Source organism: Narcine bancroftii, chromosome 2, assembly GCF_036971445.1.
Source record: "Narcine bancroftii isolate sNarBan1 chromosome 2, sNarBan1.hap1, whole genome shotgun sequence".
Taxonomy (NCBI): Eukaryota; Metazoa; Chordata; class Chondrichthyes; order Torpediniformes; family Narcinidae; genus Narcine; species Narcine bancroftii.
The window spans coordinates 366,176,424-366,195,102 of NC_091470.1; the positions used below are offsets into that span (position 1 = coordinate 366,176,424).

The window sequence follows — 18,679 nt, forward strand, 5'->3', positions numbered from 1 at the left end:
ACATTAAAACAAATACATTTTAATGTTCTATCCATAATCTTCTTTAAAACAATATTTTTTAAAGCAGTAAAATCTCTTTGACTCCTTAACTAATAAAGTTAAGAAAAACACACAATGTTCCTGCCTCAAACATAGAGCCCAAAAGCCCACGTAAAAAGCCCGTGGAATTTTGAGGAGGAAGACCTCCCTTTGGTGCCATTTTTTTTGCTGCTACTTTCCAGGCCCCATTCTCCCTCTTGGACCGGAGTCCCTCTCTGCTACTACTTATCTCTGATTTTTTTTCCCTTTTACTGAGCTCTCTGTGAACACTTCTATACCTTTTACTTTTAAACAATAAATACAAGAAGGTTTAGCAAATATAAAAAATACAAGCTTTACTTAGTTCCATTATAAATATTTTCACAATCTTCCGCCTTGGCAACCTCAATCTTTTTTGTTACAAACTTCGCAGAAAATATTCCACTTCGTTCTTAGGCTTGAAAAATCACCAGTTCCTTTCTGCAATGATGACCCTCAAAGTCGCAGGATATATCATTGAGTATTTCAAGTTTTTAAATGCATAGTTGTCTTTTCACATCTTCAGATTCTTTGTTTAATCATAGTTGGACTAAAATCTTGAAAAAATAATACCTTTTCACGATCAACTTCGTGCGGGCCATTGTTCTGTTGAGAGTAGTTATATGCTGCTTCCAAAATTATCTCCTGTTCTTGGTAGCTTAAAAGTCTCACCAAAACTGGACTTGGTCTCTGATCGCCGACTCTTCTGGGTCTGAGTGTTCAGTGAGCTTTCTCGATATGTAGTTTTCTCAAAATTTGTCTCCTCCCAACACCTGTGGGATCAATTTTTGAAAAAGGTTCACAGGTCTTTGCCTACGATTCCTCCCTTTAATCCAATAATTCAAACATTGTTTTGTAAACTAAAGTTCTCTATATGATCAATTTTGTCAAGCAGTCCTTGTTTATCCAGCTCCCATTCTTTGGCTTTTTTTCCAAAGCTTCAAGTTTCTCAAACATTTTCATCAATTTAGACTCTGCTCGACCCATTCTCTCCATCAGATCTTCAACAATCTCATTTACTTTGGTCATTTTTCTCCATCATATCTCTCATCCCCATTTCAACATTTATGAATCGGATACTCATTCTCCATTTTTTCCAGGATGATGCTCAATTCTTGACCCAACTCTCCAATTTTACCCGATTCTGCCAGTCCCTCAGCCATTTTTGCACTGCTCCCTTTCAGACTTTCACCCAATGTTCCCGGTTGAATAGGAGCTTCTTCCATCTTTGTTCTCAGCTGCCTTGGTTTCTTTGTGCTACTTTTATCCATTTTTGATGAAATAAATCTTGATTTTTAAGTTTTGACCATCTATTTAATACTCTTCACAGAGGGCTCAACCAAAATATATCTGTCTAGGTCCTTCACATGGCGATGCCACAACACAATCCTTTTACTCTTAACATACTGGTAGAAACCTTTGGGCTTACCTTCACATTATCTGCCAAAGCAACACGATGTCTTCTTTTTGCCTTCCTGATTTCCTTCTCAAACATTTTCGACACTCTTCTAGTGCCTTATTAGCTCCTTGTTGGCTATACCTGCCGTACACTTCTCTCTTCTTCTTAACCAGATTACCAATATTCCTTGAAAACCAAGGTTCCCTATGCCTGTTAAATTTGCCTTTAATCCTGATGGGAACTTGCAAACTCTGCACTCTCAAAATTTCACCTTTGAAGACCTTCTACTTACTGAACACATCCTTGCCAGAAAACAACTTATCTCAATCCACTCTTCCTCGATCCTTTCTCATTTCCACAAAATTGGCCTTTCTCCAATTTAGAATCTCAATGATCAGGCTTATCCTTCTCCATAATTAACTTGAAACTAATGACATTATGGTCACTAGACCCAAAATGTTTGCCTACACATACTTGTCACCTGACCTGTCTTGTTCCCTAATAGGAATCAAGTATTGCAACCTCTCTCATTTGCACCTCAATATATTGATTTAGAAAACTTTCCTGAACACATTTACAAACTCCAAGTCACCCACCCCTTTTGTGTAAAGTTAAAATCTCCTACTATCACAACTTTCTGTTTCTTAGATCGATCTGCTATCTCTCTATCGATATGCTCCTCCAATTCTCTCTGACTACTGAGCAGTCTATAATACAACTATCAGTGTGGTCACACCTTTCCCATTCCTCAGCTCCACCCATGTAGCGTCTGCAGACGAGCCTTCTGGGCTGTCCTGTCTAAGCACAGCTGTGATATTTTCCTTGATGAGCAATGCCATTCCTCCTCCTTTCATCCCTCCTCCTCTATCACATCTGAAACAATAGAACCCCAGAACATTGAGATGGCAGACCCACCCCTCCTGCAACCAAGTCTCACTTCCAGCAATAATTTTGTAATCCTACGTGCCAATCCACGCCCTAAACTCATCTGCTTTACCAACAATACTTGCATTGAAATAAATAGACCTGAGTACATTTCTGTTAGGTACAAACTTTTGATTTCTGTCTATACATGCAATCCTCGCATGACCTTTATCCTCCACAACCTCACTATCTGCTCTAACACTCTGGTTCCCATTCCCATGCCCATCCCTCTCAGGTTCTCATCAGTGCTAGCAAACCTACTTGCAAAGATGTTAGTTTCCCTCCAGTTCAGGTGCAAACTGTCCCACTAGAACAGGTCCCACTTTCCCTGGAAGAGTCCAATTGTCCAGAAACATGAAGCCCTCCCTCCTGCACCACATATTTAGCTGCATTAATATCAGATTTCTAGCCTTATTAGCACGTGGCACAGGTAGCACTCCTGACATCGCAATTCTGGAGGTCCTGTATTTCAGCTTTGCACCTAATTCCCTAATCTCTCTTCCAAGACCTCATCCTTCCTACCCACATCATTGGACACTGCGTGGACCATAACCTCTGGCTGCTAGCCCTCTCTCCTAAGAACTTGATCTGAGGGATCACAGACCCTGGCACCAGGGAGGCAATAGACCCTCCAGTATTTTTGATCTCTCCCACAAAACCTCCTTTCTGTTGCCCTAACTCTTGAATCACCAATCATTACTACTCTCTTCACCCTCATTTCCTTCTGAGTTGAGGGTCCATTCTTGGTGCCAGAGACATGACATGTCCCTGTTAGGACATCCACTAACAGTATCCAAAACAGTATACTTATTGTTGATGAGAATGGCAACAGGGGTGCTCTGTCCACTCTATCTATTCCCTTTCCCTCTCCTGACAGTCACACACTACCTGCCTCCTGACATTTGGAGTGACTGTCACCCTGAAATTCCTCTTTGTCACTGCCTCTGCCTCCAAAATGACCCAGAGTACATCCAGCTCTAGCTCTAATTCCCTAACTTGGTTTGTCAGGAGCTGCAGCTGGATGCACCTTTTGCAGGTGTAGTCATCAGGGTCAATTATTCTGTCCCAGATTTCCCACATCCCACAATCAGAGCAATCCACTGCCCTAGCTGATTCCATTACCTACTCCTAATTTAATAAAAGGAGTAAACTACCTCATCTAGCCTTACCCCCCCTGAAAGCAAGCAAGCTCTTCCTCAGCCTCTGCTCGCCAAATCTTCAAGCTCCACTCCTACACTGGGCCACTCTCTCTCCAATGGCCACTCCTCTTCAGCTTCTCCTCCTTTTATTTGTGCCTGCCAGTTATCTCAAGTACTCACTCCTATAAATCAACACTCTGTTTAACTCTTCTGTTGCCCTATTCACTCTTTTTAAACTGGCTCCCTTCCTTTCACCTCTCTGCCAAGACTTTCGCTCCTCCTCCTGATGCTCCCACTATCCAAAAGACCCAAGTCCCAGCTAATTGCTCTTTTTAAACTGTCTCCCTTACACTAACCTCTCTGCCAAGACTTTCGCTCCTCCTCCCGACACTCCCGTAATCCAAAAAGCAGTAAATATTTTAACCAATTTGAATTAGGACATTCATTTTTTTTAATGAATTCATTTTAATGACATTCATATTTTAAAATAATTGTTCACAAATTTGCTATTAAACCCCTAACACAAGCAAAAATAGTTATTTTGAATGTATCTGAACTATGACACTGTTCTTTGAGCTTTATTTCATATTTGGATGTAATTTTGTAAAATGTCATAACGCAGAGAAATGTCATGATAAATTTTATGATAGAAGCCAACTGGATCAGAATACTACCGAAACGGATCCTGACCCTTTTCAGTCATGAACACTTTTAAACACATAAAGGAATTGAAGTCTAATTATTTGTGGCAAGTTAAATACTTAGTGGTTAAACTTGGAAAAAAAATAACCGCACATGCATTGTTTATCTGTAATTTATATTGGCATTTGTTGGAGTTCATGAATCTTGTTTAATAACACAGCAAAATCAGTTTGCAGCCACAAACAATCTGCTGGAGAAGCTCAGTGGGCCGAGCAGCAAGAATGAGGGAAAAAGGACTGTTGACATTTCAGACTGGGACCCTTCATCTAGACTGAGAGTGCAGAGGGGAGAGAGTTAGTATAATGTAAACAGGGTGGGAATGATTGGACAAAGAACACAGGTAGGGGGATGAACTAGGTAGGGGGAAAGGGTGAAATCAGAAAGTGCTCACAGAGCTGGAGAGCAGTTGAAAACACATAATGGGAGCAGTGAGAGAAGGAAACTCGAAAAGAGGAGGAAAACCTCTTCTAAATTGGCATACCAAACAACAAGATCAAATTGCTTTCTTATAAATTTAAATTTAGACATACAGCATGGTAACAGGCCCTTTGGCCCATGAGCCCATGCCGCCCAATTACACCCAGTAGATTTTGGAATGGTGGGAGGGAACCGAAGCCCCCGAGTAAAACCCACGCAGACATGAGAAGAACGTTTAAACTCCTTACAGACAGCATGAGATTCAAATCCTTGTCCCAATTGCTGGCTCTGCCACAGCATTGCGCTAACCGCTATGCCACCTGTGCTGCCCTGCTATGCCACCTGTGCTGCCTTTTATTATGGTAAAAAGCAATGATCTTGCATATCAGTTGTAAGATAAACTCTCCTGTATTTTTGCCAAATGAGGAATTATATTTGGATCTTTGCTTTCTTTTTTTGTACTTGGGAGGATTTATATTGTAGATATGACAGGATTGTGCTATTATTAATCTTTAGGTTGAAATTGTCTTGTGTTCTCCTTGTCATGGGAGATACACAGAATCAGTGGTTTTGAAGAGAAAGAACCACTTCACTGTCTCTTGGACAAAAGAGGGCAGCTCTATGATATACATTTTTAAATGGTCACTTCATGTAATCCTTGCCTGGGTTTGTGAACTCATTGTGTAAAATACAAGTTATGTAACCTCCATGCAAGAGAGGGGGGGATTTGTGGAAAATCATTCGTATGAAGAAACATTTCTCTGAAAATAACTCTACAAGAGGTCGTGAGTTTTGAGAAGTCTGATGACCTGATGTCCCACCTACTTCATAATTATTCTGAACAACAGTAAAGATTCTAAGTTTCAACACAAAAGATTTATGAGACTGAACTTTAAAAATCGATTTTTCACAATTGTACTTAAACTGTAATGGTTTGGGACCTGCCACGCACACACATATATACCTTTGCGCATATAGCGGTTAAGTTAGAAGTGTTATGTTATTAATATAATAAAAATTATTGGTTTTGAAAATACCATTCTCTTGTGGAATTTCTATTCCGGCTAGTTTATGTCATAACAAAAACAACAAATATTTAATGATGCCAATGTTGTAACCTATATATCAGGATTTCCATTCATCCTCTCACCCCAAAAATATGCCGTGTGCCTAATGTTGGCTCTGGTAGCATTTGTCGCTCATAAAAGGGTCATTGTTCAAGCAGAAGCCTGACAAGCAACTGTTACAATCTATTTTAGTATCACAGCAAAGTCACTCATTTGTTTACCTGACCTTGATGTAGGCACAGGGAAGTGAGAAGTGAAGAGTGTCTTCTCTTGGTTCACCTCTGTAGTTTTGAACCAATTGGAAAATCTACATCAACATGCAATAAATTGTTTAAAACAAGGACCCATCTCCCTTCAGTGTGCACGTAAGCAGTTCAAAAATGCCTCTTCATCTTTATTTTGACAAAAGCAATAAATATGATCATGGAAGTTTAGTTGATGTGTACATTTGTCTGTTTCCAAGTATTGAGAGTGAATTATTCCTACTGATTAGGTTGTTATGTTTTTCTTGATGCAGCATGCTTTCATTAAAAATGCCAAATCTGTGTCAATTCTGAGAGATTTAATCAGTGAAGCAATGGAAATCAAAGCAAAAAGACACCAGGAGCAGCAAAGAGAACTTGAAGATGATGATGAAAATTCAGTAAGTGATTTTGAAATGATTATTTAATCAATTCATGCCTTTATTTTGATATAAATGAAATGCTCTTTTAAAGTTGATATTATTTCCTGCCTTGCTATATTCTCTGCTTTCCACACCATCCAGAGTCAAGAATATCAGCAATTTAGTTTGTTTATTGTTCAGTATCAATCTGACTTGTGCGCAACTTTTCAGGTGTAATCAAACGTGTAGTATCGAATCATTTGAGGGTTTATTTATTATACCCCAGATGGTGCATCTGAATTTTCAGTTTGTAATCTCAAAATGCTCACACTTGGCTAATTGAAGTGTTTGATCCAAGAATGCCAGTTTTTAAATGTGATTTATGAAATATGAAATGCCAGCCTAAGGTAAGAGTTTGCAGGTGCGTACAATAGAGGGTCATCTTCGTGGTTGGATAGGAAAAGAGGTTGGGAGGTCAAAGGTCACTGCCACCCCCCGCCCCCCGAGTCATTGAATGTCAGATCCTTCCACAGCTGATACCACCTTATGGTTGGTCACCTGGGGCCACATGAACCAGTCCCTGTGTCAGCTCCTATTTGCAAGGTATAAAACCTGACTGTACTCCAGCCACTATTTCTTCTTTATCTTCATGTTGGGGAACTACCCGAGCTGCTTCAGACTGGGGATTGCGAACAGTGCAGGACAACTAATTGTGAAGTGTGTAGATGGGTAGGGGGCTCTCACATGCACTTCAAAGGTAACCATCGTGAGTCATCTAATCTAATTATTAAATAACTTCTGTAAGTTGAGTGCCATTCATGCTTATCAGGAGACTGATAACAGGTATTTGTTTTAACTCTTTGTAGATGTGGTTATTTGTAGTTAACTTCTATGATAGAGAAATTGTTTTACATGCAGGAGTGCATGTCTCCTGTGGCGTATGTGTTTCTCATTATAAATAAAGTTCAAGTCAGGTCAAGTTTATTGTCATCTGATTGTACAAGTACAGCTTGACAAAACATTGTTTTCTGGTCCTCGGTGCAAAAACATGCAGACACACAACCAGACATAACACACATATAGGACAAGTATTTTATATATATAAATAAATAGATGTTGTTTTGTACAAATGAGAGTCTCGGATGGTTAGTGTGAGCAGTTCCTTTGGTCGTTCAGCGTTCTCACTGCCCGTGAGAAGAAGCTGTTACTCAGCCTGGTGGGGCTGGCTCTGATTCTCCTGTATCTTTTCCATGACAGGAACAGCTGAAAGATGTTGTGTGCAGGGTGGAAGGGGTCCTCAATGATGTTGTGCGCTCTCTTCAGACAATGATCCAAATACACCATGTTGATGGGGGGATGGGAGACTCCAATGAGTCACTCTTATGGTCCTGTGGGTTGACGTCCGATCCATTTCTCTGCAGCAATCGTACCACACTGTGATGCAGCCAGCCAGGATACTCTCGTTAGAGCTCCTATAGAAGGTTGATATAATGATGGCCAGTAGCCTTGCTGTCGCTGTTGCGCCTTCCTGACAAGTGAGGAGATGTTGAATGTCCACAATAGGTCATTAATTAAGTGAACTCCAAGGAATGTGGTGCTCTCCACTCTCTACTACAGAATTGTTGATGTGTAGTGGAGGGTGGTCATTCCTGATCCTCCACGATCTTGTCCACGTTGAGATTCAGGTTGTTAGTCTTGCACCATATCACAAGATTTTCCACCTCTTTTCTGTTGTGCAACTTATCGTTGTGGCTGACGAGGCCAGTGTCATCTGCAAACTTGATGACACTGTTGGAGCTGGATCTGGTGATGCAGTCATGGGTCAGTAGCGTGAACAGGAGCGGGCTGAGCACACAGCTCTAAGGTGCGCCAGTGCTCAGCGTGACGGTTCATGCTTTAATGCTACCATGTGTCCAGGCTGTCATTCTTTGAACCGATCAAACTTGTTCACATAGAGGGAATCATTAGAAATCAGGAAATTCTATATTACTTACAATCTTCTTTTCTTTTTCTTTGGCTTGGCTTTGCGGACGAAGATTTATGGAGGGGGTAAATGTCCACGTCAACTGCAGGCTCGTTTGTGGCTGACAAGTCCGATGCGGGACAGGCAGACACGGTTGCAGCGGTAGCAGGGGAAAATTTGTTGGTTGGGGTTGGGTGTTGGGTTTATCCTCCTTTGTCTTTTGTCAGTGGTCTTCTACAAAGGAGGTTGCTGCCCGCCGACCTGTGAGGCACCAAGATGCACGGTTTGAGGCGATATCAGCCCACTGGCGGTGGTCAATGTGGCAGGCACCAAGAGATTTCTTTAGGCAGTCCTTGTACCTCTTCTTTGGTGCACCTCTGACACGATGGCCAGTGGAGAGCTCGCCATATAACACAATCTTGGGAAGGCGATGGTCCCATTCTGGAGACGTGATCTACCCAGCGCAGTTGGATCTTCAACAGCGTGGATTCGATGCTGTCGGCCTCTGCCATCTCGAGTACTTCGATGTTAGGGATGAAGTCGCTCCAATGGATGTTGAGGATGGAGCGGAGACAACGCTGGTGGAAGCGTTCTAGGAGCCATAGGTGATGCCGGTAGAGGACCCATGATTCGGAGCCGAACAGGAGTGTGGGTATGACAGCGGCTCTGTATACGCTTATCTTTGTGAGGTTTTTCAGTTGGTTGTTTTTCCAGACTCTTTTGTGTCTTTGCCTTGGCGAGTCTGTTGTCTATCTCGTTGTCGATCCTTGCATCTGATGAAATGGTGCAGCCGAGATAGGTAAACAGGTTGACCGTTTTGAGTGTTGTGTGCCCGATGGGGGTGTGGGGGGGCTGGTAGTCATGGAGGGGAGCTGGCTGATGGAGGACCTCAGTTTTCTTCAGGCTGACTTCCAGGCCAAACATTTTGGCAGTTTCCGCAAAACAGGACATCAAGCGCTGAAGAGCTGGCTCTGAATGGGCAAGTAAAGCGGCATCGTCTGCAAAGAATAGTTCACGGACAAGTTGCTTTTGTGTCTTGGTGTGAGCTTGCAGGCGCCTCAGATTGAAGAGACTGCTATCCGTGCGGTACCGGATGTAAACAGCGTCTTCATTGTTGAGGTCTTTCATGGCTTGGTTCAGCATCATGCTGAAGAAGATTGAAAAGAGGGTTGGTGCGAGAACGCAGCCTTGCTTCACGCCATTGTTAACGGAGAAGCGTTCAGAGAGCTCATTGCTGTATCTGACCCGACCTTGTTGGTTTTCGTGCACTTGATTAACCATGTTGAGGAACTTTGGGGGGCATCCGATGCGCTCTAGTATTTGCGAAAGCCCTTTCCTGCTCACGGTGTCGAAGGCTTTGGTGAGGTCAACAAAGGTGATGAGGAGTCCTTTGTTTTGTTCTCTGCACTTTTCTTGGAGCTGTCTGAGGGCAAAGACCATGTCAGTAGTTCCTCTGTTTGCGCGAAAGCCGCACTGTGATTCTGGGAGAACATTCTCGGCGACACTAGGTATTATTCTATTTAGGAGAATCCTAGCGAAGATTTTGCCTGCAATGGAGAGCAGCGTGATTCCCCTGTAGTTTGAGCAGTCTGATTTACTTACAATACAAGCATAGGTATTGACGAGACTTGGAGACAGACGAAATAAATGATAAATGAGTAAATAAATTATTAAGCAATAAAGTTGAAGACTAGATTTATTTTTCCTCCATGACGACATGCTTTATATGTGAAACTTGCTAATTGTTGTTGAAGTTCTTTAAATGCTTGTTTTGAATTGATGAAAATGATTCTTATTCAGGCAGACAGTTTACTGGAATTTAGAAAATGGCTTCCTTACTGATTACATTGCTCTGATAATGGCAGTTTATGTTGGTTAAAATGAGCATTTATGAAAATCAAATCAGAAATAGCTTGAAACAAACTGGTGATTCTTCATTTCCCTGCACTTGTTTTTTTTTAAAAAAACTTTGAAATGTGCAAAGTTTGGGATTACGTTAAATGAAAAACACAAATGTTTTCTTGCAATTTTTAGCAAGCTGTTTTTCACACAGAAGGGAAATTTTATGTCATGAAAAATAACAAATTTAATCCTGCTGTGGTATCTGCCCGATGGTGGATTCAGTTAAAAGACATCCTTATTGTCTAATTGAGAACAAATGAATAGATGTAGTATCCTGAAATGATCGTTGCACAGATGATGGGGAACGAAGGAGATGGGAATTTATTCTGACAAAATGGTATGTTTTGATAGCTGCCCTCTGCTGCTGAGGTAATTGTACAGGTTGTTTTAATTAAGAAAAATTACAAGCAGAGTGCTCTACAGAAGGTTAATTCCAATATCAAAGTTTAAATGTTAGTTTAACCATTACTACACGTGGTAGCTTTTTTTTCCCTGATGTGTTTTTTGATGTATGATGTGAATCTAATATATATTTAGTGTGAGCAGCTGCTAGGAGTGATCCGTTGCCTGGCAGCTTGCAGGAAACCTCTCCAAATATTTACACCGAACCTTAAAAAGAGTAGGCTGTTAATTTCTACTTTATTTGCAAGTAATGCAGTTTCCATGGTTTTACTTTGATTGAGCCCATTGACTACCATTTACAGTCAAAAATGTTCAAACAAGTTCTGTTCAAATGATGACAGTGAGTGTTAATATTTTTTTGTGAGAAAAGTGATACAAGTGAGGAAATGCAGCTGTGTTTCCTACCTATGTGCTTTTGCAGGTCAAAGGAATTATAGCAGAATGTAATTAAACAAAGATCAAGCAAGAAGTGGATTTCAACTGCTGAAAATTTTCTATCATTTTGCAACATCTCTTGTGTTGCTATCATTTATCCACGTCATGTCCCCAATGCACCTCGCAATTCTCCATGTGCAAATCAACATCAGTGAAGATTATGTGATGGTATAATGAAGACAATGTAGCGCTCGCACTAACTGAGCAAATAACGCAACCGGCAGTTGACAGGTTCACTCCAAAGCTTACTGATTTATGACTTGGGTCACCGAGGCTTTTTAAAGACTCGACCTGTTCCCGCCGTTGGTCACCCGAAGTTGGATTGCTGAGTGACAGCTATTCAAACTTCACTCATGCGGGCTCTTTCCTTTGGGGAAAGGGGAAGATGCCAGGTGTCACCTTTGATGCAGGCTGCTCCGACCGCGCGCGCGCATTGCAATTGGAGTTGATTTGCCTGTACTCCAACCACGTTGGTCACCACACAACCCTCCCCAGAAGCGGTGATCTCTCAAAGTCTGCATTTCCTTCTGTTTAGGTGGCCTGCCTCTACGCCTGGGTGCTACATTTCGAGTGGCCTTTCCAAGCCCACATGTGCTGGCTTCATTCGATCAATAGTGAACCCCTCCTCTTTACCCCTAATGTCCAGCACAAGCGTAGACCCATTGTTTTTGGCTACTGTATGGCCACTGCAGCGGTGGCTAGTGCGCGCCCTCCTGACAAAGACATACTCACAGTCCTTTAAGTCTCTGAGAACAGAAGTCGGGATAGGTGTCAGGTTGCCCAGTCTCTCACGGAGCTTGCTCAGGGCCGCTGTGCTGTCTGCCTCTTTTTGCCCCCTCAGGGTGGATAGGAACTCGTCGGGGACTGCCAGGGGCATTCCATAGACCAATTTGGCTGAAGAAGCTTGCAGGTCTTTGGACGCTATGCAGATCCCAAGTAGGACCCAAGGAAGCTCATCCATCCAATTTGGGCCTTTCAGCCTGGCCATCAGAGCTGATTTCAAGTGGCTATGGAAGTGCTCCACAAGGCTGTTTGACTGTGGGTGATGCAGCTGGGTCCCTAACAAGCTGGCTACAGCGGCCCACAGGCTCGACTGGGCCCCTCTGTTCGATGTGATGTGGGCTAGGATGCCGAAATGTGCTACCCAAGTTGCAACTAAGGCCCTGGCACAGGATTCGGTGGTAGTGTCTGTTAGGGAACTGCCTCTGGCCATCTGGTGAAATGGTCCACCATGGTGAGGAGGTACCATGTTCCCCGTGTTACTGGCAATGGCCCGACAATATTGACATGGATGTGATCGAATCTGTGGTTTGTGGGATGGAACTGCTGCAGGGGCATTTTGGTGTGCCTCTGGATTTTGGTTGTCTGACACTGTGTGCATTTTCTCACCTAATCGCTGACCTGTTTTTTGAGGCCATGCCACATGAACAGACCAGATATAATGTGGACTGTGTTTTGGATCGAACGATAAGCTAGGCCATGCACTGAGTCAAACACATGCTGTCTCCAGGCTGCCGGTTTGATGGGGCAGGGATGGCTGGTGGCTGTGTTGCAAAGGAGAGTCTGCTCACTTGGACCCAAGGGTACGTCCTGCAGCTGCAGCCCTGAGACTGTGGTCCTGTAGCTGTGTGTCTCCTCGTTGTGCCTCTGCTAGTTCTGAGTAGTTGATTTCCTGTGCCAATGTTTGGATGGTTGGCCTGGGTAGAGCGTCTGTCACAATGTGGTCTTTACCAGAGACATGCTGGATCGCTGTCGTAAACTCTGATATGTACAAAAGGTGCTGCTGTTGTCGAGCTGACCAGGGGTCTGATACCTTGGTTAGGGGGCAAAGGTTCGGGACGTGGTTGGTGAAGGGTGTAAACTGTCTGCGTTCCAGAAAGTATCAGATCGCCAGGTAGAGTGCTAGCAGCTCTCTGTCGAAAGCACTGTATTTTAACTCAGGTGGTCTTAAATATCTACTGAAGAAAGCCAGGGGCTTCCAGTGTCAATCACGTTGTTCCAGTACCCCACCGATTGCTGTGTTTGATGCATCCACCATGAGGGCCGTTGGAACATCAGTCCTGGAATGTACTAGCATGGCAGTGTTTGCCGGGGCTTCCTTTGTTTAGACGAAAGCTGCTTCGGCCTCCAGGTTCCAAGTGATGTCTTTCTTTTTACCCGACATCGGGGTGAACAGTGGATGCGTGATGCTGGTTGCTGCTTGCTGGGTGGAAACGGTGGTAGACGTTTACCATGCCCATGAATTTCTGCAGCCCTTTGACTGCGGGAGGCCTGTTGAACTTCTGAATAGCTTCTACTTTGTTCGCCAGGGGCGTTGTGCCATCCTTTGAAATCCTATGGCCCAGGAAATCAATGGTCTCCTGCCAGAACTGGTATCTGGCTAGGTTAATGGTCAGTCCAAATTTGTTCATTCGGGTGTACAATTGGCTGAGATGGGATAAATGCTCCTTATGATTCCTGCTGGCAATCAGAATGTCGTCCAGGTATATGAATATGAAATCAAAATCCTGGCCCACTGTATCCATAAAGAGCTGAAAAGCCGGTTCAGAGGGTATCTGCTGTGGCTACTACCTTCCAGGGGTTGCTGAAGTCTGCGACTGCCAGCATCAACCGGATGTCGTTGGGCAGTTGTTCGAGAAATGCCTGTGAGGCAGGACTTGTGTCCCTCTGCCAGCGTCAGCATTTCGTCCATTAGAGCTGACGGGTTTCTGTCTCCCAGGCCGTCTACTTGGCTTCTCCTTCGTGCCTCGAGAGCCCAAAGGTGCTGAGGAGTAGCGATTTCAGTGCTGCATATTTGCTTTCCCCTGATGGGGCATGGATTAAGTCATCTACCTGGGCAGTGGTTTCCTGATCCAAAGAGCTCACCACATGGAAATACATCGTGGAGTCCAATGTTATTTGCCTGATCTGGAACTGTGCCTCCGCTTGGCTGAACCAAGTGTGGGGTCACAGCGTCCAGAAGTTAGGTAATTTTAATGCAATGGCATTCATTGCTGCGGCATCCATAATGCTGGGTCCAAAATACCTTTTGAACTATTGGGATCACCATTGTAATGTTCGCGCTAACTGAGCTAATGATGAGTCGACAGGTTCATTCCAAAGCTCACTGATTTATTGCTTGGTTCGCCAAGGTTTTTTAAAGACATATCCTGCTCCTGCCATTGGGAACCAGAAGTTGCTTCGCTGACTGGCAACTATTCAGATTTTGCGCGCGCGGGCTCTTTCCTTTAGGTAAAGTGGAAGATGCCCGGCACCAACTTCGGTGCAGGCTACTCCAACCACACATGCTTTACAATCGGAGCAAGTTCGCCTGTACACCAACCACGTTGGTTGCCAGAACCATTCCTTTCCATTTTAAATTCTGCAGTCTAACTGCAGAATAACGTGGTCATTCTGTTTCAAAGCAGACTGTAGCCACTTTTAAAAAAACCTCAACACTGGAAGGCTATGGAGTGTTCTTTAATAATTAAATTTTGTAAACACAAAATATTAGCTGCTGGAATCCGAGACAAATGGCATAAAATGTAAATATTCAGTAATGTGGAAGAGAAAGCAAAAGCGAACTTTTACAATTAAAGCTCTTATTGATGAAAGAAGGAATTGATATGAAAACATTGTTTTTCTCTCTTCACAAATTATGTTTTTAAATCTTTGTGATCTTGTATCTCAATGAAGATTTTTCTTTCCTTCTTGTGAAAACAAGAGCCAGGCTTCCTGAGCCAAACCCAATGAAGAACTTGGAATGTTGTGCGAAGTTCTGGATCCCTTACTGACGGAAGGATGATTGTCAATCTGATTCCTGGAGTGTGAGGAGAGGTTATTTTGACGAGGATTATATTCTCTAGAGTTTAGAAGGAGAGGAAATCTAATGGAACAGACACACAAGCAGACATAGCACCATATACAGAAAAACAATACAAATAAATAAATATTGTTTCATGAATAGGAGAGTGACAGCAATGATTTTGCATGCCCTCTTCAGACAATGTTGATGTTGATGGGGGGAGGGAGACTCCAGAGATCCTCTCTGCTACTCATTTCTCTGCAGCAACCATACTGTAATTGAGTGAATAAATTTCTCCTCTTCATCATAAATCTCTTGCCCTGTAATCTGTGACCTGTGATTTTAGAAACCACAGGCAAAGGAAACATCCTCCTTATATCCCGTCTGTTTAGCCAGTCAGAAACATTCCCCCTCTCCTTCTAGTATATGACACTTTTAACTTTGGTGGAAATTTTTTATTGTCCTACACAAGTCATTCTCAGCCTCTTTTGACTATGATCCCCTGAGGTTTCTTCTGTACTTCTACCGACTACAGAAAAAAACACAGAGTATTAATAATACGTGAGGTGAAAAGAAAACAAAGCTTTACTTAAATGTGCTGTGGACCCGTTGGGGTGGGTGGGGGGGGGGGGTGGGGGCTCCCATTGAGAATGGCTTGTCTACCCTATCAACAGCACTCACAATTTTAGGAAGTTCTCAATTGGGTCTCCCCTCAATCTCTGACACTTGAGAAAATTACCCCAGTTTGTCCAACCTCTCCTTATTACTCATATCAAGAAATCGATGAAGGTCGGGCAGTAAATGTGGTGTTTATGGATTTTAGAAAAGCATTTGACAAGGTCCCCCATGAGAAACATGTTCAGAAACTCATGAGGCAAGGGATTCATTGAAACTTGGCTGTGTGGATCCAGAATTGGCTTTCCTGTAGAAAGCAGAGAATAGTAGGGGATGGAAAGTATAGGTCAGTGACTAGTGGAGTTCTGCAAGGATCTGTTCAAGGATCCCTGCTCTTTTTTTATAAATGACCCCTGCGATTTTTATAAATGGATCAAGAAATGAAAGGATGGGTCAGTACGTTTGCGGCTGATACAAAGATTGGAGCGTTTGTGGATAGTGTTGAAAGTTGTCATAGGTTACCTACAGAATTAGGTGGAAAAATGACAAGAGTTAAATCTGTCGAAGTGCATTTTGGAAGGCCAAACCTGAAGGCTAAATGCAGAATTAATAGTCAGACAGTGGGAACATCTCTCAAGTTGATAGGATAGTTACGAAGGCCAATGGGATACTGGGCTTCATTAGTCAGGGGATTGAGTTCAAGAGTCTAAAGATCATGTTTTAATTTTTATTTATTTAGACATACAGCATGGTAACAGGCCCTTCTGGCCCACGAGCCCATGCTGCCCAATTACACCCGATTAACCTACAACCCTGTACATTTTGAACAGTGGGAGGAAACTGGAGCCCCCGGGGAAAACCATGCAGATATGGGGAGAACATACAAGCTCCTTACAGACAGCGCAGGATTCGAACCTCAGTCTTGATCACTGGTCCTGTAACAGCATTGCACTAATTGCTATGCTAACCGTGTCGCCAACTGTTGCAGCTCCACAAATCTCTGTTGAGACCATGCTGTGTTCAGTTCTGATCACCTCATTTTAGGAAGGATGTGGAAGCTATAGAGAGAGTGCAGAGGAGATTTGCCAGGACATTTGCCTGCATTGAAAAATAAATTACTTACATGCATCACAAACTATGTGGGACCCAATTGTGAATCCATCAGAACATCACTGACCTATCCAGCTAGGATAACACCCTTCCACTGCTTCCCTCTGTCTTGAATGGGTCAACCAATTCTAAATCAAAACAGTCAATTCATAAGGAGGTGGTTTAATTTCAAAACACAAAAGTCATCAAGGGATGTAAGAAGAGAGCAGGAAAATAGTACTGAGATTGATGATTAGTCATAATCACACTGATAGAGCAAGATAGAGCAAACGTAGTGAGGTACTTGTCCTTCCATTTTCTGTGTTCTTGTGAAGCTTGACTGTACATGTTGGTTTCTGCTTTGGGCTGGGTTTGTTTGGTCTACGCCAGCTAAAGTCAGTAGTTTATCCAGGTCAGGATGATTTGTTTAGCATGCGGTACATTTCCCTGTATCTGAAACGCTTAGGACCATTGGTTATTGTTTTTTTTGGATATCAACAATGGCTTTAACCAGCTCAGTAACATCAACAGTCAAGCAATAAACAAAAAACAATGACAGGCTTTTCAAGTATGAAATAATGTTTAATATGTACCAAGAGACAACTCGATCTCTGCTTAAAAATAAGATAAATGCAGCACCAAACATTAGAAATTCTCCTCGATGGCTTTTTCAAAAATTTCCTCTGGTGTCATCAGCCTCATTAACAATGGTTTTTGTCTTCAAAGTCTCTCTTTGATTTTATAAATGGACATGATTTCTTGTTCTGTTATGAATGCACGCTGCTCTCGTCCTTCAATAAGTCCATCACACATTTTCACCATGTTGTCTATCGGGACTTTTTCTAAGTCATCTTCATTGTGCTCACCTTGATGCAGAACAATACCAGCTATTTCACATTGGTCAGTGAATGAATAACTGGAGCTTCATTATCGATGTTAATAGCTTCTTCGATGTCCACTTCTTCCAGCTTACTGACGGACTGCGAATGTAAAATTTTTGCATATGTAAAATGGCACCAACAGAACGTCAGAGCCCCACATGGGAAAGTCAGGTGATTTTTTTTTCAACTTGTGACATCATGTCGGCGCCACAAAAAAAGTTTGGTTTTTGGATCTTTTCGGTATTCAGAACTTTGGATACGGGAATCCATATTGTACTTGCATACTTCTGATGTCCTTGAAGGTGTTTCATCTTCAAACTGATTGAAATTGTTGTATTATTCATAATGATAGTCGAACTGCATGGAAAATGATTATAGGTATTTAGGCTTCAATTGTAGTTCAATTGGCCCTGGTTAGTCAAGTTTTAATTTTATACCATCGCAGGCTCAAAGTGTAAGCCACATTCTCAATTAATTAGTGAAACAATTCATATTCACATTTACTTTTGTTTTAATTTCCAATGTTATATCTACTGGGTTGTTTTTTTTATAATTTATGGAATCGCATTAACATTATATAACAATTTGTAAGGGGGGGGGTTAATGAAATGAATGAGCTATTCATGCAGTAAAGCCCCTGCTTTCCCCATCCAGAAGATCTTGAATCACATCCTTGACTGGTATGTGCAATTCTTGCCAGTTTTTAATTTTGCTGTTGGTTAAAATACCGCAGAGCAGTTTACTGCTGCAGCTGAGTGAAGCTTGCCAAGAATGTCTCACACGATTTCAAGCAATTAATGTCACATTGAATCTACCTGACTGAGCGTGTCCATACAGATAAAATATAGTGGTGCATTCTATATTGCACACATCTAGATCATGGAATTTCTTGCCTCTAGATGGAAGAACAGGTGAATGAAAACTTGAGTGTTCCAACAGCATGAATATTAGATTCAGTCTTCTTATCACTGGAGATAACCTGTCCAAAAGTGTAAATGAGCATCCAGCTGGGAGAATCATTGTCTGTTCTGAAGATTTTTTTCACTGTTTAATTTCCAGTGTGTACTTTGGGTGGATGAATTTACTTCATCAGGAGCATAATTAGAAAATTATCCACTGATGTCTTCCCGTCCCACCCATATCCACTGTTACTATAACTTCTGGATTTGGAGTAGCACTTGTGTTTTAGTGACATCGTGAAATAATGGCTTCAGTGATGCAATTCTGAGCAGCTGCGTGTCACAAGGGATCCAAAGTAAAACCTCTTTTCCAGATGTTCTCTCCCAAGTACATCTGAAG

The 18,679-nt window shown here is 42.4% G+C and overlaps 1 protein-coding gene across 9 annotated transcripts in view; it reads left to right on the forward strand.

The window, feature by feature from the left end:
• stk3 (serine/threonine kinase 3 (STE20 homolog, yeast)) overlaps window positions 1–18,679 on the forward strand; it is a 564,172-nt gene that overhangs the window by 330,135 nt on the left and 215,358 nt on the right. For all 9 annotated transcript variants that reach the window (XR_011352582.1, XM_069922527.1, XM_069922523.1 and 6 more), the window contains one exon: window positions 6,223–6,348. Coding sequence is in view for 8 of the 9 variants with exons in the window: in XM_069922527.1 (XP_069778628.1) it covers window positions 6,223–6,348 (126 nt within the window). In the remaining variant the exon portion in view is untranslated. The remainder of the gene's footprint in view (window positions 1–6,222; window positions 6,349–18,679) is intronic.